The sequence below is a fragment of the Cyprinus carpio genome, chromosome B17 (assembly GCF_018340385.1).
Source record: "Cyprinus carpio isolate SPL01 chromosome B17, ASM1834038v1, whole genome shotgun sequence".
Taxonomy (NCBI): domain Eukaryota; kingdom Metazoa; phylum Chordata; class Actinopteri; order Cypriniformes; family Cyprinidae; genus Cyprinus; species Cyprinus carpio.
The window spans coordinates 17,878,385-17,895,137 of NC_056613.1; the positions used below are offsets into that span (position 1 = coordinate 17,878,385).

At 35.6% G+C, this 16,753-nt stretch overlaps 1 protein-coding gene across 1 annotated transcript in view; it reads right to left on the bottom strand.

The window, feature by feature from the left end:
- The window catches only part of LOC109107066 (kinase D-interacting substrate of 220 kDa B-like), a 57,124-nt gene that overhangs the window by 24,837 nt on the left and 15,534 nt on the right, over positions 1 to 16,753 (bottom strand). Inside the window, 6 exon segments of the mRNA XM_042742612.1 lie at positions 9,461 to 9,623; positions 9,734 to 9,878; positions 12,042 to 12,130; positions 13,082 to 13,319; positions 14,500 to 14,644; positions 16,430 to 16,742. Coding sequence (XP_042598546.1) covers positions 9,461 to 9,623; positions 9,734 to 9,878; positions 12,042 to 12,130; positions 13,082 to 13,319; positions 14,500 to 14,644; positions 16,430 to 16,742 — 1,093 coding nt within the window.

Here is a 16,753-nt window from a genome sequence, read left to right on the forward strand (position 1 = left end):
ATTTATAATCAATTGAAGCTGATGTAATTCTTCCACCAGAAAAAGAGATCTTTTGAAGCTGGTGGGAGAAGAAGTTGGCTTCGACATCAAGAGATTTGTTTAACAATTACTTTTGAAATTCTTGCATTTGCTATGAGAGACAATTGCTATGAGAAAAAATTAAGCTCTGCTGTTTAAGATACTTGCCGTTTTAAACAGTGCACACAAAGATAAAAGCACCGAAGGAATCTCAAACAATACTGCTATTGATTGGGGCCGTGTTGCGTCGTTTGGGCTAGCGACCCAATGTTGGCCACTTGAGAGGTCTCTCATTGGGTTTATCCAAATGCTAATCAATCCCAAAGCTGGTTTAGCTCTTTCTTCTTCCTCTTCTTCTTTTTCAAAGACTCCCACACACAGCAGCTGATGGGAATCAGTATAATTTTCCCACTATTTTCCCTTGAATGTGCCACTTGACTCTGCTTACAGTCACCCTTGTGTGGACAGTTTGAGGATGCTCAATCAGGCTCAAACGCGCCAGTGCCACCCTGCCCTCCACAAGACACATAATGCCAGCATATATTTATGTTCTGAGCTCCATAAAGAGAATCAATGTGCCAACCATGAAAAGAACAACAGTCGCCATCACCAGTCATGAAGTTTTGCATGATAGGTGGATGGTGAGGTGCTAGAAGAGGCAGGGTTGACTTTGGTAGATGTTCACTCCAAGCTGTTTCATTCAGGTCTCAATTAGTTCAACTTTTTTGTCACAAATCACAAATACATGAAGACTGAGATGAACTAAGAAGTGCAAGAACCCAAAGAAACCTCAAAACTGTCAGCCAAACTCTGAGAAATGGGTAAACCCATCTGTAAACAAAAGCGTCTTGCCCAGAAGCATAAAAAAAAAAAACTCTCATGGGATTTTTTTCCCTATTGATGAAAGCTGAGCGCTACCCCAGAGAAGCAGTGGAACACAGTTAAACTGGAAAACAATAGATATTTATAGATCTAAGTCTAATGATGTTGGTTATTGGCAGGTAAAGCTTTGAGAGGATCTTTGCCCAAAATAGATTGACTAGACAGAGCAACCTGACCAAAGTGATGGTATGTTTAACAATAGAAACCCAAGAGAATCATCTAACATCTAGAACAGATCCTTATGATTAATCATAATCTGATCAAAGAGTAAAAACATCTTTCCAAATGTATACAACTGGAGGGTCCACTAGGAGGACACACTCCAGCCTCTTCCCACAACGCTCAACAGCTGAGCCGCAAGAAGACGACAATGTAGAATATAAATAAAATAACAGTGAAATTAACTGACAAAGGTGGAAATAACCTACAAAGGCAAAAATCTAACTTGTTAAGAGTGTGGAACTGAGAAAAATGACTTTAAAGTTTTTTGTTGTTGTTGTTGTTTTTGTCCAGCCAAATTAATAAGGACACTGGAAATGTGGAATGTTTTAGTAATGAAAATTATATACATAAAAAAATCTTTAGCTTAAACTTGAGGCAAATGCCAAAAGGCAGCAACTCCCACATTATCAATATTTGGTTGCTGATCACCATTTACCAAATCATTATAGTAACAACTGTATAAAATGTAGTGATCATGGGCTCTAGTGATTTAATATGCTATAACTTATAGTAATGTGAATATATTAATTGTTTCTCTAACCATAACAAACAGACAAAAAGTTAAACATGTAGTGTACACCATTTTGCTACCTATTTATTTGCAAAGTTCACTTACATAAAAGGACACAAGACAGAGCCTAATTGCTTTTATATTGAACTGAATGAAAACAGCCTAACCTAAAAGGACGACTTGTGGATTAATGTGAACATCAGCAAGTAGGAATAATGCTTAGAATGCTTGTGGATTAAACATCTCAGATGACGTTAATTGCCATGGATTTTATCGGGTTACAAGAAAAGGTAGAATGTGGATTTGTTTGCGAACTGTTACTACTGATTTTATGTGTGATAGGTACATGCTACAAAGTCACGGCATTCGAGTCCACACACGTGCAGCTAAAAGTGGGCAGCCACAGACTGACAGGCTGGCACTGAGTGAATAACCGGCATTATAAAAAGAAAAATAAAATTAGTTTTTTCTAAGTTATCTAGTCTTTGCTTGTTTACAGTGCTTTGTTATATGGAGCAGTTTGGTACATCACAATCTTTCTGATTTGTTTGGATAATGAAGTGCGCTTCAGTGACAGATGTATGAAAGTACACAAACTACACTGTAATGTTAACACAACAGACTTTGATGGAAAGTAAAACAAAGGCGGAATACCGTATAAATCCAGGCTGGTACAGTAACTACATATTGATGCACGTTTAAACAAAGGCAACACCGTAACCCAATTTGAGGATTTCAAATCAAAGTCAATGTCAAAGAGGGGTAACTGGCATTATGCGGTGTCCTGACTTGGTTTCTCATTGGCTTTTGGAAGTGACTGTTAAGACAACCCATTATTTTTCCCGGAAAAACAATGAAATTGACTCAAGATACCTATCCACATAATATAGAAAGTCTTGAATGTCCCAAAAATAACAATAACTCATTTTCAAAATGAAGTTACAGCCTTTTACCTTTACAAGGCAGGTATGTGCCATGATGTCCGAAGTTACCTGAACTTGAGTTAACTAAAGTTGGAAAGAATAAGTTATTTAAAGGGGTCATATGATGCGATTTAAATTTTTCCTTTCTCTTTGGAGTGTTACAAGGTCTTGGTGCATAAAGAAGATCTGTAAAGTTGCAAAGACTAAAGTCTTAAATCCAAAGAGATATTCTTTATAAGAGTTAAGACTTGTCCACTATTTACAACACTGTTCCAGAACAGTTCAACCCAAATATTCAGATGTGTGCTGTGCATTTTATGGAGGACTGTTTCCTGTGCTCAAAGGCTGTTTCTGTAAAGTAGGGCAGTTCCAACTTCGCAAGGACAGTCTGGTGCTTCTGACTCACAGCCTGTAAGTAAGTTTTTTTTATATTTAAAGAATTTGCCACTGATAATTCAAACGTGAGTTTTGAGCAGTGTAGAGTAGTGCTTGTTATTTGTCGTTTCTCTGATCACAAATGCAGACATGTTTTTATGTTTACGTGGCGCGTTACGCAACACAACACGTAAAAAGACAGTATAAGTCATTATAATCAGTAATTATGTCCCCACTGGATGCAACAAATGCCTCATTTGTAAAGGGTTTTATTGTTTTTGTCTCGTCGTGCCGGTGTTCACACCGGGACTCGGCATCACAGTATGGTAAGGGGCATAACATTTCCGTTACACGCATGAGGTATTCGGCCAATCAGAGCACACCTCGCTTTTCAGAATGATGAGCTTTGTAAAAAAATCTATGCGTTTCAGAAAGGCGGGGCATAGACGAGCAACAATAATGTACATTATGTGGAAAATAATGTGTTTTTTTAACCTTAAACAGCATAAAAGCATTGCATTACACCAAATACACAACATAATGTTCTTTTTAGCAAAGTCATATGACCCCTTTTTATTGGACTAACAAGCCAGGTTATCTGAGTTTCAGCTGCTTTAGAAAGTTCATATCACAAAAAGCAGCAAGGAACCATTTAGAGCATACTACTCTTGCCTAACGTAAAAATCAGTCTCAACTGATTAAGATCATGTGGTCTTTAGTATTTGTAAGTAGGCCATCATCTTTCTGCGAAACCCTTTATAGTGCCTCTACCTAAGTTAGAGTTGCATCACCCATGAATTTCAGTCTTAGCCTCAACAGTGACAGGTTACTGAGTACATCCTTTTGGTTTCACACTAATGGTTCTTTCCTTAGATTTGCTGACACAACACCTTAGGGTTCCGGGTGACAATTTCAATTCCCTGGAAACTGAGTGATTAATGGATAAATAATTAGCCTTGACACATGTGAGCCAGCATGATGGCCTTTCTTTTATTCAGAGTAATGGCCATGAAAGCGGACCTCACGGCACAAACCCACAATGCATCGCAGAAACGATCCAAAGAGCAACTTTAAATCCCTCTGTGCAGCACACAACCTCTTCCCCACTTTCAAACTCATCTCATCCATCTGAAGGTCACTTTCTGCGCCCAATAAATGCACTCCCTATCTTAGATTGTGCTTCTCTCCTTTGGGGAATAGATGGGGCTTTCAACAAGCTAATCATTTATAGGGCCTCTGGGCAAATAATGGCTGCACTTTTTAAATTACTAAGTTTACCTCTTCCACCAAAGAGTTCTTGAAGGATCAGGTTCATGGACAATAGCTTCCCTCCAAAGGCAGAGGAGAAAACACATCGATATGCTAGAGACAAGACCGGAACGTGACAAAAATACAAATCCACAGAAAAGTGAGAAGTCCCAACTCAAAGGCAAAGAGGTCTAAAAGAGCAGAATAAAGGAAGCCGTGTGCTTTTCACACAAATTATTTAAAGGCTTATTAGGCTTTTCGCATAAAGGAAATCACATAAATGTGCTTCAGAAGGCGCTTTTATCTCCCGACGTAATTGCGACTGAAATTACAATAATTGTACCAATTAAAGTAATCCTGAATGAACAGTATGTCATCTTAATGTTTCAGTACTTGGGAGAAGAGTCTGTCTAATTAGCTTCAATAGCCTCGCATGCATTCATTTCGAGTGTCATTAGTTAGAAAGTTTCGCTAAAAATCGCTTTAAATCCTGGATTTGAAGCCCAGCACTGAGAGCCGATTGTTCCCTCAATGAATAAGCTGAGCATTGTGACAGGAAGCATTGTGAGCGGGACGAGCCTTTCAGAAAGCGGAAGGGCTTCCGTGTTCTTTTTCTTTCACCGGTGAATGTCACACCGAGTTGGCATGCCAAGAAGATGCCGAGATGTGCGGGTGGTGTGGACGAAAGGTGAAGGGGCGTGTCTTCTTTCCTGCGCGTTCACATTGAACCCCTCCAGCGATTGGTCGTTATGGAGCATGCCACGCCAACTCTCCTGGTGGGTTAATTAACAAAGGCCGCTCTTGGAGTAGGGGCGGCGGGGACATATGTTAGCAGGACAGAGCTGGCTGATAAAGGGAGGGCGGGCTGGGCATAGTACCCGGCCCACTCAGGTTCTGTCATACCATCCTGGCACAAGCCGGACACCAGATGTCAGAGAAGAACCGGCTCGGCGGGCCACACCTCGTAACAAGCATAAAAACGGAGCAAAGTGCCATAAATAAACTCCAGGTGGACCTGACTCTGCTCAAAAAGTCCACTACAGATCATGGCCATCAGCCACCACAACATCTCTCTCGCTCACTCGCTTTCCATTCAGACTTCCGCCCATTTGCTTTTTATAGAAAAATGGCCCAAATGCGTCTAACTATAACTAAGACATTCTCGGTCTGAAATAATGGTCGTAAAGACCAAAAACAACCGTGACTCATGGTCTTTCAGAAGAGAGACCATTAAGCACAGAGTGGTCTAAAAAAAAAACTTTACACTGAAACAGAGAATGACTTGAGTCGAATTCAGGCTGAAAGGGAATTGGCTGAGCATTTTTCTTTCAATTTGTCTAGGTATGTTGGGCTTTTTGGTGAGTGGACTAAGAGTAATTTTTAGTTTTACTCAAAATACAGAGGTACAAACACTAGTGACCTGGTGGTTATAAGGCAGTTTACACAGAAATCCTTGTGTTTCGCCTGCTCGTCGAATTACTGTAGCCTGTCTAAATGTTAATCATAAAACAAGCTGATGTTATTAACAGATTATACACATTCTGGTGCAGATTAAAGGGCCGGATCACAGAGGAACTGGAGAGTTGTTTCCATACTACAGAGTTGTAACATACTACAGTTCAAAAGCACATTGTTTTTTTGAAATAGGTACAGGTATCATCAAGAGTCATGAAATTTTCATGATATTGGCATTGACTACTGAAAAGTTTGTATTATGACAACCATAATCTCAAATAAATCACATTACAAAGACTATGATTACTAAAATTACAATAGATTTATTACTATGACTAAGAGTTCCTCTCATGAAAATTCCCCCAAATATGACATTTTGTTTCACTGGAAGATGTAAAGGAACAGAGACATGTTTTCATTTTCTCTCACCTGAAAAATGCAAATGCATATATAATATTACACAATATGACAGTTTTATTGTACTTTGAGTTACTTTAAATCTATACAAGGTGCAATATATATAAATTGCACAAAACTACTACTAAATTGTTCATTTAACCTGTTAGTCTTAAAGAAGCCCTGCATATTTTTTTAGGTTTAGGGTCATGTCCACCAGGCACAGTTTTTTAGCGGGCGTTTACACAAGACATATTCGCATATTCATACATATGTCTTGGGACAAACTTTAGAAATTGTAACAATTAAAAAAAAAAAAAAGGGATTAAAATACATTGTAAGATTCTGCATGTACGATTCTGCATAAAGAGTGAGACGTGACAAATCAACAATTTTTTTTTTAAAAAGTACACAATTATACTTTAAAGCAGTCATGAGTTGAGAAATTAAATTCCCCTTGATCTCTTGATATATAAGAGTTCATTGCACTATAAAAAATATCCTGTAAATTTCATGACTCAAAACTTCCTTGTTATTCCAAAAACAACTCTTATTGAAACCAAGCTGCAAAAATGAGTCATTTCATACTGGATTATTTATATTTTTAACCAAAATGACACAGATTTTTTTTTCAGTGTAAATCACAGCAGCATCCATCTATTATTTTAATATCCAAAACTGTTACCCTATCATAGCAGTTGGCATCCTTAAACAGGATCGAAAAAGCCTATCACTTATAAATCATGATGTTTTTCATTTAAAAATCTTAATAACATTATAAGTAGACTTCAGAAAACATGACGTTCATGACCCCTTTAATATTTTTAACAGTGCTTTAAAGGAAGTCAAAATAATTTTCAGATGCATCTTCTCTGCTAACAAATTTGTAACTACACTAAACATTCTCAAAGAAGGAAGGAAAAATATAGATAACTAGTCAAACTTGATAATCAACTAGCTTACTAGTCATCTATCCTGACCAATTCTTATAGTTACAATGACACACAAATCGTTTTTGGTGTGTCTCGCATTGGGTTTTAAGGGTTACAGTATGTTGTGCAAACTGTATGAACAAAATGTGTCACAAACAAACACACACTCACACACCAGAAAACACACAAAGGTACTGTGAGAGCTCAGCCTCATAATGACCTGCCATGGAGCAATGTTACAAAGAGGGGATTTCGCCACTTCTCTCTTCTAGGAATGTGTGTGTGTGTGTGTGTGTGTGTGTGTGTGTGTGTGTGTGTGTGTGTGTGTGTGTGTGTGTGTGTGTGTGTGTTGAGAGAAAGGCAGAAGGATGTAGAAAACCAAGCTAAACCGTGCAACACACCCACACACACTCTCATACACACACAGTATGTCCATTTCCCGAGCAAATTATATCAGTCCACTGGTCTTCACACACTATCACAAGAGCGAGAACACAAGCCTAGGCCTTGTGACTCAACTGAAAACGACAGCTGACCTATGAAACTCACTCGCCTGCCACTACGGAGCTTCCTGATTGGCTCTTACATCAGTGTGGACCACACCCATCCAGATCGCTCTGGTCAAGAGACCAACAGGCCTAAAACGCCTTCACAATGAACCAACATATAGCTTTATGGCTAATCATTGAGAAATGGCTGCTAAAATGGACGCAGGTCTGCGTCTATGCCAGCCACTGTGACTCACACTCATTTCTATAAAAAGCGAGCAAATGTATGGCCACGTGACCTCGAGAGTGCAACAGAAGGAAGAAAAAAGCACCAGTAGATTTGACAGTTTCTTATCTGAGCAACATCTGTGACAGATAACAGAACAACATGACAAGCCTCTATTTTAACATCCACAGTGAACGATTCACTGCCACCCACCTGCACCGAAATGCAGCGCTAGTGTGGACACGAGGAAATGAAGGATATTTTGGGGTATGAAAGAGGAGAAAAATGGGTGAGACTAAGCGCTAAAGGGCATCATGGGGGCTGGGAAAGAAAGAGCGATGGGGAGAGAGAGCAGATGCTGACACTGAGATGCTCTGACACTTCTACAGCCCCAGGAGTCACAGCATGTTAGTGCAGTGTGACAGAGCAACCTTTAAAGGCCAAACACTGAGCATCAGCAAACCTAACGGCCTCAACATCTCCCCTTACAGCAGCTACACACATTCACACACACTAGTCAAACCCTCTAGAGAGGTTGCAGCAGATGTAACTGTGATGATGTGTTGCATGTTTGACGACAACAAGTAAATAAGACAATTATTAAAGAGTGACAGTCTTTTAGTCAGGCAGCGACTGAGCAGCATTCATTTTGTTTTGCTGTTCATATATGAAAATCCTGCTGTAAGCGGATGAAAGGAAAGATCAAAGCTTGAAATACTTCATGGTACATCATACTCAGTGAGACATCCTGATTTATAGGAATTGTGCTGTGGACCAAAAATGAAATAGAAGGAACATAGATTTCCTACTGCCACCTGCAGGTTGCAGGCATTATTACATTGAAAGCACAACAAATTAGAACAAAAGAAATTTTCGTGCCATATGCATCAACAGAAAAAAAAGCCACAAGGACTAAAATAATAATAACAGTAATAATCATTTTGGAATTAAAGAACTAAACAAATGGATCATGGAATTAAAGAAACAACTTAAATAAATATAACTAAATAAATAAATAAATAATAAAATGAATAACGTTAAAATAAGAAATAATAAAAATAATAATAGATAAATAGCTAAATATAAAATAAATAAATAAATAAATAAATAAAATAATTAACTAACTGAAATAATAGAAATTAAGATCTAAATAAATACACTAAACAAGAAAATGAAAAAAAAAACAGTTAAATAACAAAAACTAAATAAAAAAAGTGAAAGAAATAACTAAATACAGAATTATATAAGTATATAAATAAATAAACAATATTAATAAATAATAATACAATTACTAAAGATAAAATAAGAAATAATGAATAATAAATTAATAACTAAATAAAATAAAATAAATAAATAAGAGAAATAACTAATTGAAATATTAGAAATTAAAATCTAAATAAATACACTAAACAAGAAAAATAATAACAAAAAACTAAATAAAGTAGTAATAGAAATAACTAAATAATAGAATTAAGTAAATAAATTAATACATAAATGATAATAAAATTAATAACAGTAAAATAAGAAATAATAAAATTAATAATAGATAAATAACTAAATAAAAATAAAGATATAGATAAATAACAAAAAACTAAAAGAAATAAGCAAAAAAAACTAAATAATATAATTAAGTAAATAAATAAGTAATAAATAAATAAATGTTAAAACTAAATACGTAGATAAAGAACTAAATAAATACATTTTCATTCAAATTCCCAGTTATAATATATGTATGTTATGATACTTAGCGTTTGATGTGAGGTACAGAGGATGTGTAAGCTGACCTCTCATAGATGGTTCTCAGTGTGACCTGGTCTGAGACTCCATCAGTTTCCTCCAGGAAGAGAATGATCCAGGATGTGCGGTACGGCCACTCCTCCGTCAGGTTGATCCAGGACGCTAGTCGGTCCCAGTTAAAAATGATCTGATTGGCTCTAAGTAGGCGACCTAACAAAAGACACTTCGTTACCGTTATATCTTTGTTAACTCACTGCTCATGACTTTAACACGCCACAATCAATAACGAATGTATGGAAGTATAATTGGGTCACACTGACCTGTGACTGACACTATGTTGAGCAGTCTCCTCATCGTCTGAGGGCTGATGTCACTGAACCAGTCTTCGGTGACCAGCAGCTTGGTCAGGTCAAAGGACATCTGGCGCGTGACAGAGCGCTGCATCTGTCTCCTGCGGTACGTGTCCTACACACCAATATACAGACAACTCAATGTCAGGAGGCCTGTAGCATCTGTGTGATAACTGTAGGCATCTTCTGCATGTTTTGATTTAGTATACTGTCATGTACCTGTCAACTACAAGTGCATTGTGTTTCCACGAGATTTAATCATTCTCTTCACAGTTCGGTCTCTCTCTTTTGCTAACAGACACACACATACATATACTCTTAAGATGCAACTTTCCAATCATTGTGCAGTATAAATCATAAACGCCAAACAGCGGCCGCAGAAAGTATTTCGACATTTAAGCTACATATACAAATTACATAACAAATACAGTTGTGGAGAAAAGCATGTGAGTTATAGACGTTTTACATACTTTGTTTTTCAGCAACTGAGACAAAATGGAATCTGCAAACAAATGATAAACTTACGGCAAACATTTCCTGAAATTACTTTAAACCTACTGGTCCCAACATCATTTTTAGTGGATATATGAAGCATTAAATTTGACCACAACAGCAATAATTTAACCAATGAAAATGAAAACGTATGCATTATTAAAACCATGAATGTAAAATATATTATACAGAAATAAACTAAAATATAATAATAGAGCTAGAATACAGTAAAAATAATATGTATGAAATAACGATAAAGACTATAAGAATGCAAATGGAAATAATAAATATTAAAAATATAACAAAAATATTGTATTGTAATAGAAATAAAATATAATAAAAATAATATGTATTAAGTAATGATTTGACCACAGTAGTAAATATGCATTAACTATGAATACAAGTAAAATACAATAAAAACATCAAATAACATAATAACATTGATCGAATATTCTATATTATTACTGCTACTTCTACTATTATTATTATATAAAATTAAATAATATATAAATATACATTATGAATAATAATGATTGTAATTATAAATATTAATTGAATTTATTTTCATCTTTCTTAGTGCTGTCAAATTGTCGAGTTACATATTTGTTACTTGAGAGTGCATGTTGGAAATGTTGGATCAGCACTCATCAGAAAAGGACAAAGTTTCACTGATGTTTGAGAATGAACCAGTGAAATGGCAGTTGCAGTGGGTTGTGTCTGGAGCTGCTGGTTCAATGTTGTGTCTGGGCAATTTGCTGTGCGTGACTGTTTGACTTGTCCTTAGAGGTCTGTCTGACTGATATGTCTGCTGTTCTCTTAAAGCTTCAGCCGGTTCACTACAAGTACAATCCAGAGTCGATCACGAGCACTGGAGGGTCAGAGCTTTAAGCCCATTTTGAAGGTTTTAATGCTGAACTTGTGACTTGACTGCTACTTGGAACACATGGCCATCAATAAGGTGGCCCCTTTTTGATCCAGGATGATGGAGGGGAGACTTATGTAAAAATATGCATGAAGAAATTAATCTTAAATGTATCAAAACTAGGCTCCACTATATTGAAGATCGTCTTTGTGCATCAAGAAAGACCCCAGCAGAACCTCAGTTTGACCTCACAGCCTAATGGGACATAATCACACTAAGCAAGAAAAGGACACAACACTTTCAAAGCCACCCTACTATTTCTCTTCTTTAATGACTGGAGTCTTCCACGGAACCCGCTTAACAACTTTCCACAACAAAACGTGCAGATCAGGGGTACGGCGAGCCAGATGCTCAGCCAAGAAACAGCAGAGGCAAAACAAGAGGAGGTTGCCCCTGAAATAAAGAGGGGCCAAATAAAGGAGGCAGATAAATCAGCCAAGCAAACAAACAGCCCTTGCAGGGCGAGCAGAGGAGCCACTTAGCCTCCTGCCTCCGTGCCGCCGTGCCAGTGCTTTGTCACCGAGACCCACTGCTGCTGCACCCCGTCATTAGGCAATGGCATCTCAGCGGGAAGAGTAAACAGACATTAAATCAATTACAGACGCTCCTCGGCGGCGTCCAGGGTCTCTGACAATACCCCCCCACCTCCAAATCACACACACACAAGACCTGGTCCTAACTGTCCTTCTAACTGTGAATAAATGAGTCATACAGACGTAAAAGAGCTTGTTAGAGAGAATAAGCATGGTTAAAGCCGTTATAAATGAGTTATTAATGAGTTACTAATGAGGTAATAGCGGCCATATGGCCTTCGTTGAGCTGGCCATCTTAAATCGTGCTGATGGGAAGTGGTGGGAGTCTTACCCGGCGGTTCAGTGCTGTTTTGCTGCCCTGCCTGCCCTGCTCACCGAGACTGTTCTGAGACAACTTCCTGTCCATGTCCTCTTGCCACGCTACAGATGGAGAGAGTCAGACGTTCAGAGGAGGTATCGGAGCAGAAAAGCTGTGCTGTTAGTCTTTATTACATGCACTATACCACAAATGATGCAGACGACAAATCTCAACAATTATCTGCCACATAAATCAAAGAAATCAGATAAACAGAATGCAAACATCTTGTTATAAATAAAACACATTAAAGAACAGTAAGATGTTTTAAAATTTCTTATTTTTTTGTTCCACAAAAGAAAGAAAGTCATACAGGATTCGAACAACATGAAGGTGAAAAAATTATTACTGAATTTTCCGTTTTAAGGTTTTTGAGAGCCATTTTTGTATAGCTAGTACAAAAGAGAAAAGCACTTGACATAAAAATATTATTCTATCGAGGTGTTACAAAAATAAAATAAAATAAAATAAAATAAAAAATATAAACTTTAATTAAATTAAACTAAACAAAAAAAATATAATAAAATAACATAATAAAATAAAAGTTATATAAAACAATAAATTAAATATATAATGAAATAAAATGTAATTAAAATAAAATATAACATTAAAAAAAATTAATAAAAATAATATAATATAAAAATAAAATTTCAATAAAATAATAAAATAAAATATAAATCAACAAAAAACAAAAAAAAAAAAAAAAAATACCAATCAAAAAAAAAATTTTCAAACCTCCAACTCATTTGAAACCTGTACAACTTACTTTCTTCTGCTTAACCAAAATCAAAGTAAATGGTGACTTTCACTGTATGGACAACAACAGTTATAAACAATGACATGAGAGTAAATAACAGAATTTTAAACTTAAGGTGAAAACATTCTTTCTTTACACAGAGTCCCAATTTTCATACCAGCTGTCCTGTCCTATAAAGTACTTCCCCCTCACTACAGCAGTATGTATGTACTTTTTACACATTTCATAAAAATATGCATATTGGAATTTCTGTACCGACCATCAGAGTTTAGCTGATCCGCATTGGCTGGAGTGGAAATGCAGAGTCTCTTGGCAGTGCTGAGGCCACGGCTGTTGAGGAACACGGGCAGGTGGATGATGTTTCGCATGTAGTCATGGCCATTGATGTTGGAGTCACGTAGCACACTGTTGAGGTTCTGGTTTATGGCCTTGATGATGATATGAGGGTCACTGGCAAAGATTGAGATAAAGGGACCTTTAGAGAAGAGCACCCGAACCTGCAAACAGAAGAGACAAGAATGTTTCCTCTTTATTAATACGGGAAAATCTGGTCCAAGTTGGAGCCTAGTGGTTAGAGCACATTGGTTATTATTAGTTAATTTACATTTAGTCATTTAGCAATTAGTTAATACATTAGATATCATAAGAACATAATACAGTACTTATGATAGGCTTTTTGGTTACAATATGCTAAATCAATGTGCTATACTAAACAAGTGGCCTATTTTTCTCCTCTTTCACTCTCAAAATGAATTAAGTTACTTAGTAATAATTCTATTAGACTATCTATGTTGCACAGGCCTATAGCTCAAATTATATATCGTGGATCATGTGTATGTTTACACACAAACCACTCTGTATACATTTACACACCCAGACATGTACTCATTTCAATGTGACGGGACTTTCCAGACTAATAAAGAACACCGGAATATGTATAAGTGTCACAGGATACTGATTTGTAGACCGTAGCAATCACTGTGAAATATCTGCTGACGTTACGTTTCTCCACGCCAACTAAATTGTGGCACAAAAAATGCCATCTGCATTCATACCGCTCATTTTTCTTATAGAACATCAGTTTTAGCAACTGGAACAATATTAAACTTGAAGGAAAAATCCAATTTTGATAATTCCTATCAAAATCCGAGACAAAAAGACCAGAATTTAAAAGAGATGTGGCTAATTGTGCCACAAAGGAATCTTTGAGGGTTTTTGCAGGCTCTCTGTTAAATGGCAGATTTCATTAGCAGTGAACAGGCTGCCAACACAAGAGGATTAGACCCAAATAATGACATTTAGCTGAAGGAAATTCCATTAGTCCAGCTGGGAGAGAGGAATCTGAACTTCTGGAGCTAAACAAGCCTGAACTCTGAGCAGTGCTGCACATCCAGAAATGTTTGAGAGGTGAATGGGCTTGTTCTGCCCACAAAGTGGACATGAGGCACCTTGTTTGGCCATTTAGTCAAGAGTAGGAAGTGAATGTGCTCAGACAGAATGAGTCTTTTATGTTTACAGCGGAGATGGATGGCTTGTGCCATCAAAAGCTTCTTGGCATTGGTTGAATATACCGGAAAATGTGATCCTGACAGTAAAAAAAGATTTGTATACTATTATTTGATTATATGGGAGATGTTTGATGCAGGGCTGTGCATGGCAGCGTAAACACACACGCACCGTATCAAGCATCTGTAGCACTTTATCTTGTTCACAGGAATCCAGGCCATCGATGATGACAGCCAGTCGGGTCTGATTCTGAGTGAAGCCATCAATGGAATTATCCAATCCAACCATAGACATCAGCTCCACTTCACACCAAAACCTGAGAGAAAAAGGAAATAGATCAGCTATACAAAGCAACATGTAGTAAAATACAAAAGCTTTAAACGTTTTTCATTTTCACAAAATAAAGCACAAATCTGAAGGATGTCGTCTCGGAAAAGACCTGAAATAAAATCTAAAAACATCTGGTTCAAGATCTGGGCTCTCAAGAAGCTGGGCTTTTATTTTTATAAAATAAAATAAAATAAAATAAAATAAAATAAAATAATAAAATAAAATAAAATAAAATAAAATAAAATAAAATGTAAAGTAAAGTAAAGTAAAATAAACATAAAATAAAATAAAATAAAATAAAATAAATCAAAAATAAAACAAAGTAAAATAAAATAAAAATAAATAAAATAAAATAAAATAAAATAAAATAAAAACAGTAAAATAATACATAAAGTAAAATAAAATAAAATAAATAAAATAAATAAAATAAACATAAAATAAAGTAAAGTAAAAGAAAGTAAAGTAATGTAAAGTAAAATAAATAAAAAAACTAAAAATAAATAAAATATAAAATAAATAAAAATAAAATAAAATAAAGTAAAGTAAAAAAAAAAAAAAAAATAAAATAAAATAAAATAAAGTAAAGTAAAATAAAGTAAAGTAAAATAAAATAAAATAGTAAAATTAAATTAAATTAAATTAAGTAAAATAAAAAATAAAATAAAATAAAGTAAAATTAAATTAAATTAAATTAAATTAAATTAAATTAAATTAAGTAAAGTAAAATATAAAATAAAATAAAATAAAACAAAATAAAATAAAATAGTAAAGTAAAATTAAATTAAATTAAATTAAATAAAAAAAATAAAAAAAAAAAAAAAAAAAAAAAAAATAAAATAGTAAAATAGTAAAGTAAAATTAAATTAAATTAAAAATAAAATAAAATAAAATAAAAATAAAATAAAATAAAATAAAATAAAATAAAATAAAATAAAATACTGAAATAAAATTTTAATGTGGACTTTAGAGCTGCACGATTCTGGATAAATTGCAAATCACAATTTTTTTTCTTTCAAATAGAGATCACTATTCTCCCACGATTCTGAACCAAGCAAAATAACATACAGGCTGTGACAAAATATTAATTGCCTCCGCCTATTCAAAAATGTTTAATTAGTTTGAGTGAACTGTAAAAAAATAAAAAATAAAAAAAAATAAACTGAATGAATAATTCAATGACTCACTCATAAATACTTCACTTGTTCCATTACTGAATGAATCAGCAGCTTTGAACAAATCTCTTGAATGAATGATTCAATGACAAATGCATTTTTTAACAGTCGCTTGTCGCCACCTTCAATGTAATCAACATTGTACAAAGTTATTTAAAGGCCAATTTGAAGCAAAAATTTGATGATTTACTTCATTTTGTTCACTGCCATAGACATCAGTGTTAATATCCGAACTATAAACTATTTTCCCAGTACTTCTGTGATTATATAAATGATAATAAGAAAAAAGTTGTTTGTGAAGCTGTTTCATACCTAAACATGATAACTGCTCTCTCTGTGTCAGCGGCAGCACAAACACAGATTTGAATGTTCTGGTAAGAATTTTTTCAAAGATTTAATAGACACAGAGGAATCGTTGTGATTTGGAAATAAGATCACAATCTTTTAATGATTAATCGTGCAGCTCTAGAGGACATTACCATGCAAATCCATCTCTTCAAGACTTGCCTAGTTAGGCCACAGAGTTAACCACTTTGCATAGAAAATACCTGCTAAATGAAAATAAATGTAAAAGTGATGACTATAACTAGTCACATTACATATTATATTAGTATCATTGGCTCACCTTCATGAATCCCTCACTCTTGAGCTTGTGCATGCTGTTGGCAGCGTTAAGGAGCCTCCTCCTCTGAGAGTGCAGCACAGAGTCGGCCACCCGCCACCAGGTCCGACAGTTCAGCAGCACGGCCAGACCCACAACACTGGCCATGGCGATCAGAACCGCGTTCACCGTCAGGTTCTCTGCGTCCACCTTGAAGATGGCCAGCAGGGTCATGCCTGTGATCAGACAGCCTGACGTCAGCACAAAGAGCACGAAGGAGGGGACGCAACATGTCTTCTTCCACTTCTTTCCTGTAAAAAAA